Source organism: Hemiscyllium ocellatum, chromosome 1 (genome assembly GCF_020745735.1).
Source record: "Hemiscyllium ocellatum isolate sHemOce1 chromosome 1, sHemOce1.pat.X.cur, whole genome shotgun sequence".
In the NCBI taxonomy this organism is placed as follows: domain Eukaryota; kingdom Metazoa; phylum Chordata; class Chondrichthyes; order Orectolobiformes; family Hemiscylliidae; genus Hemiscyllium; species Hemiscyllium ocellatum.
In genome coordinates, this window is record NC_083401.1 from 11,320,156 (window position 1) to 11,331,280 (window position 11,125).

Here is an 11,125-nt window from a genome sequence, read left to right on the forward strand (position 1 = left end):
GGACAGCAGACAGGTGATGTCTTGATGGCCAGGGACTTGGTTTGTGTACTGCCCACAACTCAATTGGGTTTTCTGAGAGTGGGAGAGTAAGCAAGAAGGAGAGGATTGCTGGGATACTCCTTAGTCCAATTAGAACACAGTGTCAAAGGGAGCCCCAGGATTTGTGTGAGGCATTGAGGAACAACTGCAAATGTGTTGCTGGTCAAAGCACAGCAGGCCAGGCAGCATCTCAGGAATAGAGAATTCGACGTTTCGAGCATAAGCCCTTCATCAGGAATAAGAGAGAGAGCCAAGCAGGCTAAGATAAAAGGTAGGGAGGAGGGACTAGGGGGAGGGGCGATGGAGGTGGGATAGGTGGAAGGAGGTCAAGGTGAGGGTGATAGGCCGGAATGGGGTGGGGGCGGAGAGGTCAGGAAGAGGATTGCAGGTTAGGAGGGCGGTGCTGAGTTGTGGGAACCGACTGAGACAAGGTGGGGGGAGGGGAAATGAGGAAACTGGAGAAATCTGAGTTCATCCCTTGTGGTTGGAGGGTTCCCAGGCGGAAGATGAGGCGCTCCTCCTCCAGCCGTCGTGTTGTTGTGTTCTGCTGGTGGAGGAGTCCAAGGACCTGCATGTCCTCGGTGGAGTGGGAGGGAGAGTTAAAGTGTTGAGCCACGGGGTGATTGGGTTGGTTGGTTCAGGCGGCCCGGAGGTGTTCTCTGAAGCGTTCCGCAAGTAAGCGGCCTGTCTCACCAATATAGAGGAGGCCACATCGGGTGCAGCGGATGCAATAGATGATGTGTGTGGAGGTACAGGTGAACTTGTGGCGGATATGGAAGGATCCCTTGGGGCCTTGGAGGGAAGTGAGTGTGGAGGTGTGGGAACAACTCCTGGCAAGACGTAAGTCTGAAAAATAAATGTAAAACTTAATACCTGGACAGACCTTATCTGTCCTGCCAGTCACACAAGTATTACAGTGCAGAAGGAAGCCATTCAGCCCATCGGTCCTGAACTGGTTCTAGAAAGGAGCATCATATCATGGTGCCAATCTTCAGCTTTGTTCTCCAAATGTTAGATGTGTCTGGGCATTTGCTCCATGTGACTTGGGATGGAATTCTGTTTTGATGATTCTCCTGGGAGTACCTCGGCATGGTTCACTGTGTTGGCTCCTTAAAGTCGTCACTTTGTTCACGGGCTGGTTATAATGCAGAAGGAGGCCAACTGGCCCATCTTCTCTGCACCAGCCTTCTAAGCAAGCAGCTCACTAGTCTGACTGTCCTGCCCACTCCCGGAAACCTGCACATTCTTCCTTTGCAGATAACAGTTTCATTCTGTTCCACATGCTTTGACTGAACCTGCCTCTTGCACACACTCATCCTTTCCAAATCCAAACCATTTGTTGTTTGTAAAAGGGTTTCCTCGTGTCACTTTTCATACCATTTTTTCTTAAATCTGTGCCTCTCATTTTTGAACCTTTCATCCCAGCAGTGCCCCGGGAGACACACGTAACAGAATTAAAGACAATATGAGCTGACATGTTGAAAAGCTGACTGGTTTATCAATCCCCCTTTTTGGAATACAGGCTATGTTGCAGGCAGGAGGTCAATTATTATTCAGGATCAGCAGGAATGTGGAGTTGTGTCCACAATCAGGTCAGCCAGGACTGTTTCAAATGATGGAACAGACTTCTTCCACTCCATATGTTTGTGGGTATGTACATTTGTATGAATGAATGAATAGAGAGAGGTGTCCCAATATCTCAACATCCAGATTGTTGTCAAATCTTGCCTAGTTATGTCCTGGTAAAGCTCATGGGGATGTGAAAGGTGTTGTCTAAATGTAAGTTGTTATTCAGGGCATTGGTCTACACAATGTTAGCACCTTATATACCATGTGTTCACAGTATCCTATGGTTCTCTAGATGGGGGCAAGTCAACGTCACTCCCTGGCAGCTGAATGGGCTGGGCTGCTTTTTTGAAGGGTACTAAGGTGTTAAGGGCACACTGTAGGATCGGAGTTAGGGGTGGGTCAGTCAACCTGGTTGGAGTTTGAAACCACAAGGCTAGATTCCTAACTAACTCAGCACCATATGTAATTCAACAGCCCAATCTGATGTTCGTGAGTGCGAGTGCTAGTCTTAAGTTGCTTTGAGAACACAGAAATGTTGCAGATGTTAGCTGTGACTCAGTGCTCTTAGGTTGTGTTTTCCAATTCCACTCCAATGATTTGAGCATATAATCTGAGTGGGTCCTCCAGTGCAGTATTGAGGGAGTGCTGCACTGCCACAAGTGATTAAACTCATATCTCCATTGGGGATTTCCAGGATGTAATTAACCAGGTGCCACACAAAGGGAAGCACATAGTGTCAGAGATAACGCACCAGTGTGGATAGAATATTGGTTGGCTAGTAGAAAACAGAGAGTTTATAAAAATGCGTCCTTGTCTGATTGGCAGGATGTGAAGGGTAGATTCCTGTAGTGATCTGTGCTGGGATCTCAACCTTTTACATGACACATCAGTGACTCAAATAAGGAAAATGAAAGCATGGTAGGTAAATTCATAGATGACAGGTACATTGGGAAAGGCCGTTATAACTTTGCAGACTGATACAGACTGAGTGAGTGAACAATGGTCTGGCAGATGGAATGCAGTGTGGGAAAATGTGAACTTGGCCACTTTGCCAGAAAGAATAACAATTTACATAAACAATTACATAAACAGCATAATGGTGAGGAATTCAGAGGTGTTCTAATGCACGAGTAACAAAAAGAGTCACCATGCAGGCACAGCAAGTCCCGAATGGGATTATATGTTTCGCTATGAGAGGAATTGAACAAAAATGTAAAGATGTGCTGCTTCAGTTACACAAAATATTAGTGAGACCACATCTCGGATACTGTGTACAGTTTAGGTCTCCTTATTTAAGGATGGATGGAAATGTAATGGAAGAGGTCCAGAGGAGGCTTAGTCGATTAATAGCTGGAGTGAGCAGATCATAGATTCTCTACAGCGTGGAAGCAGGCCATTTGACCCATCGAATCCACACCACCCCTCCAAAGAGCATCCCACCCACTCCCAACACCCCCTACCTTGTAACCCTGCATTTCCCATGGCTAATCCCCCTAGCCTGCATATCCCTGGACACTATGAGCAATTTAGTGTGGCCAATCTATCTACACTGCACAGTCTTAGACTCTGGGAGGAAACTGCAGCACCCAGAGGAACCCATGCAGACACAGGGAGAATGTACAAACTCCACACAATCACCCAAGGGTGGATTTGAACCTGGGACACTGATGTGAGCGTTGTCGTATGGGGAAAAGTTGGACAAACTGGGCTTGTTGCCACTGGAATTTAGAAAAGTCAGGGGGGATTTGATTGAAGTCTATAAGATCCTGAATGGTCTTGACAAGTAGGTTGTGGAAAAGATATTTTCTTGTGTGGGTCAGCCCAGAACTAGGGGGCACTGTTTTAACCTCAGGTGCTGCCTAGTCAGGGCAGAGATGAGGAGAATATTTTTTCTCTCAGAGGGTTGATCAACTTTGAAATTCTCTGCCTGAGAAAGCAATAGAGACAGAGGTCATTGAAAACCTTCAGACACAAGTGGGTGAATTCTCATTCGACCAAGAATCAAAGGTTGTCAGGGATAAATGAGAGTGTAGAATTAAAAATACAAACACATCAGTCATAATCTCATCAAATGGGAGAGCAGGCTTGGGGGAACAAATTGCCAAGTGATTTTGGGATGTGGGAATTGCTAGCTGTTTCCACATTTATCGCTCATCCCTAGTTGCCCCTTGAGAAGGCGGGGGTGAGCTGCCTTCTTGAACCGCTGCAGTCCATGTGCTGTGGGTTGACCCACAATGCCCTGAGGGAGGGAATTCCAGGATTTTGACCCAGTGACAGTGAAGGAACGGCGATATATTTCCAAGTCATAATTCATATTCGTAATTTGTATGTTCGTACGTTTCACAGGCTGACAATATCCCAAAGCTCTTTACAATTACTGAAGTGTTATTGCAGTGTAGGGAACTCAGCAGTCAATCTACAAGTTCCCTCGAGTTCCCTTGAAGATCAATGTGATAATAACCAGATCATCTGTTTTGGATGATGTTGGTTCAGGAACAGGATACTCTTCAAGAGCTTCATAGCTTCTCTTTGTACCCCTGGGCAGCATGGTGGCATAGTGGTTAGCACTGCTGCCTCACAGAGTCAGGGACCCAGGTTCAGTTCCGGCCTCAACTGCGTACACTTTGCACGTTCTTCCCCAGTCTGCATAGGTTTCCTCCGGGTGCTGCAGTTTCCTTCCACAGTCCAAAGATGTGCAGGTTAGGTTGAATGGCGATAGGAAATTACCCATAATGTCCAGGGATGAGCTGGCTAGGTGGATTAGCCATTGCAAATACAGGGATAGGATGGGTAGGAATGCACTTCAGAGAGTTGGTGTGGACTCAATGAGTTTCCACACTATAGGGATTCTACAATGTATTTTGATGTGCACTTGTGATTCCAATGCTATAGCCAAGTACTGGAAAAGGGGAAGTGGTTTTACACTGTCATAACAGTGATGGGCTGAAGGGCCTTTCTTCTGTGCTGTAGATCTCTCTGACTATGTTTTAATTCTCATCCAAAAACAATGACATCACCATCAGCACACCCTCAGTACCACACTGGGAATATCAGGGAAGGTTAAATTCTCAAGTGAGGCTTGAAGCTAAAGCAAGCTGACGATGAGCTGAGAGTCCTGATAATCGTACCATTGCCACAATTAGCCCATTGTTGCTCTGTCATAGATGGACATTGGTCTCTTCTCACCTTGTGATTCTACATTGTCTCTTTTTTTTTAATCCATCCAAAGACCAGTCGTCGAAACAGAAAATCATGGAGTGGTGACAGCACCCCAGGAGGCGGTCGTTTGGCCCATTCCACCTGTGCTGGCCCTCTGGAAGAGCAGCCCTCCTACATTCCCCCCTAAAGACCTGCAAATGTTTCCATTTCAGATAATTCTCAAATTTTCTTTTGAAAACATGGATTGAATGTATCTACGGTGCACTCTCAGGCACAGCATTCCAGAATATGATCAGGCACTGCGTGAAAATCATTTTTCCCATATTAACGTTTTTGCCAATTACTCTAAATCAGGGTCCTCAGGTATCATAGAGTCATACAGTCATACAGCTCTCTTCCGTCCAACCCGTCCACACCAACCATAATTCCAAACTAAACTAGTCCCACCTGCCTGCACTTGGCCCATATCCTACCAAACATTCCTTGTTCGTGTGGTTATCCAAATGTCATTAAAGTGTTGTAATTGTACCATTTCCTCTGGAAGTTCAGTCCACACACAAACCACTCTCTGTGTAAAAAAAAACCTTGCCCCTCATGTCTTTTTTAAAATCTTTCTCATCTCACTTACAAAATACAACCCCCAGTCTTAAAATACTCCACCCAATTCTTGAACCGTCCATTGACAGTTTCCCCATCTCCCAGATTCCCCTGGATTTTGAGCCCCTGGAAGGAATTTGCTTTCTTTGCCAGTGAAATATGTCGACATATTGGAAGTTCCTCAGCTCAGGATCCACTCTCGCATCTCCTTTCCGCACCATCTCCAGTGTCTTTCAGTGTCTTTCAGTGGTTTGTTGTCTAACTTCTCCCTGTCCCGCAGGATTTGACTGAGGATGAAAAACCCAACTGGTTCAAAGCTGAGGAAGGGGTGCTTATTGACCCCAGCACTGAGGTGGGGAGACAACAGCAGACAGAAATGGTTGGCACACACCAGGAATTCTCGGCTGACTCCTCCTGGAGTCCGAAGGGATCAGATTCACAGAGCGCCAAGCAGGACAGTGATGTGGAAGTGGACGTTAATTGTGAGAAGGTTGAAGATTTCATCAGTCCGTCACATACGGAGGAAACAGCGCCCACAAAATAAGTGACCACCCAGTGGAAAGCACAATGGACTCTAAATGCACTTTGCGTCTCCCCTACATTCCTTAGCCACTGTGAATCAGGTCAGAATTCGAGAAAAAGTTACTGTTAAATCTTGGATCAGTTGCTTGCCATGATGGTGAGGTAATTCAAGAGAGTTTCTTGGATCTCAAGAAGTAAATGACACCACAGCAATAATCACCTGCAGCTTTCGATCTGACCTTGTCAATGGGTCAGAGATGAAGGGGAAGTGGTAAGGATACTAATCTCAACAGCAGAAATAATGTCTCCCCTTCCTGAAAATTAAGCAATGAATTTGGTCAGCCTCACCTTGTGTATCAGAGACCAACAGTCCCATTGTACATCCTACACCTAACTTAGACTCAGACATAACTCAATGCTTTCGGACTGCATTTCTCCTGACTTTGTACTTGATGGGGACAGTGTAGAGGGAGCTTTACTCTGTATCTAACCCCGTGCTGTCCCTGTCCTGGGAGTGTTTGATGGGGACAGTGTAGAGGGAGCTTTACTCTGTATCTAATCCCGTGCTGTCCCTGTGCTGGGAGTGTTTGATGGGGACAGTGGAATGAGAGCTTTACTCCATAGCTAACCCCATGCTGCCTCTGTCCTGGGAGTGCTTGATGGGGACAGTGTAGAGAGAGCTTTACTCTGATTCTAACCCCGTGCTGTCCCTGTCCTGGGAGGATTTGATGGGGACAGTGGGGAGGGAGCTTTACCCTGTATCTAACCCCGTGCTGTCCCTGTCCTGGGAAGGTTTCATGGGGACAGTGTAGAGGAAGCTTTCCTCTGATTCTAACCCCGTGCTGTCCCTGTCTTGGGAGGGTTTGATGGGGACAAACAATTGCATAAACTGTTGTAATAAAGTCTGCTTGATGCCTCCACATGGAGTGAAAGTGGCTACGAAAACTCTCAGGTTGCTGCCGATAACACAGCTCGCTTGCCAATGTCCTTCAGGTAAAAATGAACTTGCTGATCTTACTTGGCTTGACTGAGGTATAACCTGAGTCCCACATTGGTGTGGTTAACTTTTCGCTGCCCTCAGAATTGGCCTTGCTATTTTTGTTCAGATACATCAAACCGCTGTAAAGATTAACTCGAGCATGTTGATTGCAATAGTTAAAGGAGCCTGCCCATATTTACCTCAGGGTACCTGGAAGATTATAGAATCCCTCCAGTGTGGAATCAGGCCATTCAGCCCGTCGACTCCACACCAACCATCATCTTGGTCATACCCTACCCTAGCCCTTCAGCCCTGCATTTCCCATGGCTGACACACCTAGCCTGCACACTATGTGACAATTTAGCATCGCCAGTCCACCTAAACGGGAGGAGGCTGGAGCACCCGCAGGAAACCCACGCTGACACAGGGAGAATATGCAAACTCCACACAGACAGTCACCCGAGGGTGGAATTGAACCCAGGCCCCTGGCGCTGTGAGGCAGCCGTGCTAACTGCTGAGCCACTGTGCCTCCCCAGTGATGAACAGAAAAAAATGTCACTGATGCTCAAATGTTGCAAATAAATAAAAATAAAAATGCTTGTAAATAAACATAAACCACATATGACCATTTAACTCAGATAGCCCTTCTCCATTACCCACCTTTTGTTCTATTCATTCATGGGAGGAGGGTCTTGGTGACCAGTCCAGCATTATTGCCCATCCCAATGTAGACGAGACCAGGTAGGGATGGTAGCTTCATTCCCTCAAAGTCATTAATGAACCAGATGGGTTTTCTCAACAATCAGCAATGGGTTCTTGATCCTCGTTGAACTCTTAATTATAGATTTTTATTGAATTCATATTCCATCATCATCCATGGTGGTGGAAATGAACCACGGACTATGGATGAACAGTCTGGTGTTAATACAAGGCCATTGCCTCCCCCCCTCATGCACATTTGTGTCTCATAGCAACATGCCTTGACTACCGACTGCCAGTCACTGTCCAATCCCCTAGCCCGATCCTCTACCCTGTGTTTTGCTCACACTGCACGTTCTCAGTCTGTTGGTGTGTGCACCATTTGCATGGAAGAGGATATCCAAGAGACAACTTACCCTCAGACCCTGAGGTTTAGGACAGCAAATGTCTTTCATATTGACTCACTCTGCGCCAACCCCAAACCTGCCCACACTTCCGGGAAACCCCCTGATCATTAAAATATTGTAAATACTCTGACATTCAGTTATCCTTTTCTACGTTCAGTGGATCTCACACCCGTCAGTATTTCAGATTTCCACAAGGATGGAGATTATTCCCCGAAGCTTTTGTCGATGACATTGAAACAAATCAGGGAGAATTCCCAAGTGGTTTCTGATCACTTGGAAACTATCAAAGATCCAACATGCTGTATTTTCAAATGATATTTGTATTTTCTAACTTGTTTTGTATATCTTGAAGAAATAAATGTATGATCTACAGATACCTTTGCTATTATTTCCAGTTTCCTTCATCTTTTTCGCTGTCTCCCCTAATGCAAGTGACTATTGTCACACTGAGCAGCTCATTCAACCAGGAATACCATCACAGTCAAACCCAACTTTTAATATAATGGTCACACCTCCAAACACACATATCCACATCACACTCACACACATAATTCCAGGTGCAAACACACATTCAGTCAGTCACACACACACTCACACATGCACTCACAGATACATGCACATACACACACACACATACACACACACTCACAGATATACACACACACATACACTCACAGACACTCACTCACACACACACGCACTCTCACAGATGCATACACATACGCATGCACTCACAGACACACACACACACACATGAACTCACACATACGCACTCATTCACAGACACACGCACGCATGCACAGAAACACACACATGCACACACGCACTTGCAAACACATGCACACAGACGGACACATTTACACAAACACACACAATGCACACACACTCGCACAGACACACACACACAGGTATACACACATGCAGTTACACACACACACTTCACTCTTACTGCTCGTGAAACATGGGTTCAAGATAATTGCTTTCACTTACTTATATTGATCTGTAAACCTTTTCTATTTAGCAAATATCAAATTCCAAAGAGAAATACCAATGCCAGAACCAGGGTCTACAATGCAAGCTAATCACCAAAAATATCACCAGGGAATTCAAGAGAGACCCCTTCATCAAGGGAATGGTGAGAATGTGAAACCGACTGGCACAAACAGCTGAGGTGAATAACACGGATATATTTCAGAGGAAGCAAAATAAACACAGTGGAGGAATGGATGGAAGGAAATATTGATAGGTTGAGATGAAGCAGGATGGGAGGATACTTACATAGAGTTTAAATATCAGCAGCAGCCTGTTGGATGAATGGCTTGTTTCCATGATCAAAATACTTAGTAACCACATATACAGGAGCATGTAAATGTGAGTATGTGTGGGACAAAGTTCTTTATTTCTTTTCTTTCATGGGATGTGGGAATCATGATTTAAGGCCATGATTTATTGTCCATCCACAACTACCCTTGAACTGAGTAGCTTGTTACCCTTGAGAATGCAGTTAAGAGTCAGCCAACAGGTTTTTACACCAATCAATGATCATTCTGGTCTCCCTGCTATGAATAAATAGACAAGGTCTTTTCCTAGGGTGGGCGAGTCCAAAACTAAGGGGCGCAGGTTTAAGGTGAGAGGGGAAAGATTTAAAAGGGACCTCACACAGTCTGTGACTGAATGTTTTTGGAATGAGCTGCCAGAGGAAGTGGTAAAGGCTGGTACAGTTACAACATTTACAAGGTATCTGGTTGGGTAAGTGAATAGGAAGGGTTTAGAGGGATATGGGCCGGGTGCTGGCAAATGAGACTAGATTAATGTAGGATATCTCGTCAGCCTGGGCGTGTTGGACTGAAGGGTCTGTTTCCATGCTGTACATTTCTATGATGTGTACTGCCAAAAATACAACACTACCTCCACTAGTCCCACTAACCTGAACCCTTGAATATTTTTACACTTTAAGTGCTCATCCAAGTACCAAGGTTATGAGGTTTCCTGCCTCAGATCCCCTCCCAGGAGGTGCATTCCAGACCCCCATCACCCTCTGGTGAAAAAAACCTTTCCTCAAATCCCCTCTAAACCTCCTGCCTTTCACTTTAAAATTATGCCAATTCATACTGACTTTTCAACTGAGGGGAATAGCTGCTTTCTATTCACTCTGTTCACGTGCCTCACAATCTTACACACCTCTGTCAGTCCACCCTCCACCTTCGCTGCTCCACAGATAAAAAGCCCAAACCTATCCAGAAACAAAAACAGAAATTGCTGGAAAAACCCAGCAGGTCTGGCAACATCTGTGAAGAGAAATCAGAGTTCATGTTTCGAGTCCCGTGACCCTTCCTCAGAATTTAGCCAGCCTCACTTCATCACTAAACCGTCCCATCTCAGACCGCCTCCTCTTACACCCCCCTCCAGTGCAATCACATCCTTCCTACAGTGCGGTGATCAGAACTGCACACAGCATTCCAACTGTGACCAAAATCCTGGACAGCTCCCCGCTCTCCCAAAGTGCGTCACCTCATATTTATCAAGGTTAAGTTCCATCTGCCACTGATCTGCCTTTCTGATCAATCCTCCTGTACCTTAACACCTTCCTCCTCACTGTCAACCGGCTAATCTTTGCGCCATCTGTAAACTTGCTTATCATCTCCCCTCATATCCTCATCTCCATCATTTCTGAAGATCACAGACAGTAAGGGAGCCAGCAATGACCCCTGTGGTAAACCACTCAAGACCAGGTTCCAGGCACACAAACAGCCTTCCGTCACCACTCTCTGTTTTCTGGCACTAAGCCTATTTTGGATCCACCTTGCCACATCACCCTGGATCCCATGTGCTTTTACTTTCAAAGACTTTGCTGAAATCCATATAAACTCCATCGACTGCCCTACCAACATCCAAATACTTGGTCACCTCCTCAAAAAACTTCCACCAGATTTGTTAGGCATTTCTCTGCCAAAGCCATGCTGACTATTCCTGATCAAACCTTTAAATGGAGATTAATGCTCTCCTTCACTATTTTCTCTAATATCTTCCCTCCCACTGATTTGACACTCACTAGTCTGTAGTTCCCTCATCTATCTCTCTCATCATTTAGGTAAAGTGGAACCACATGAGCTGTCCTCCAGTCCTCTAGCACCTCCCTGTGGCCAGGGAGGAA

At 45.7% G+C, this 11,125-nt stretch overlaps 1 protein-coding gene across 1 annotated transcript in view; it reads left to right on the forward strand.

Annotated features, from left to right (window-relative positions):
- Positions 1-8,268, forward strand: part of LOC132817614 (hematopoietically-expressed homeobox protein hhex-like) — a 126,047-nt gene extending 117,779 nt beyond the window's left edge. Inside the window, exon 4 of the mRNA XM_060828121.1 lies at positions 5,645-8,268. Coding sequence (XP_060684104.1) covers positions 5,645-5,908 — 264 coding nt within the window. The 3' untranslated portion in view covers positions 5,909-8,268. The remainder of the gene's footprint in view (positions 1-5,644) is intronic.
- Positions 8,269-11,125: the final 2,857 nt, after the last annotated feature.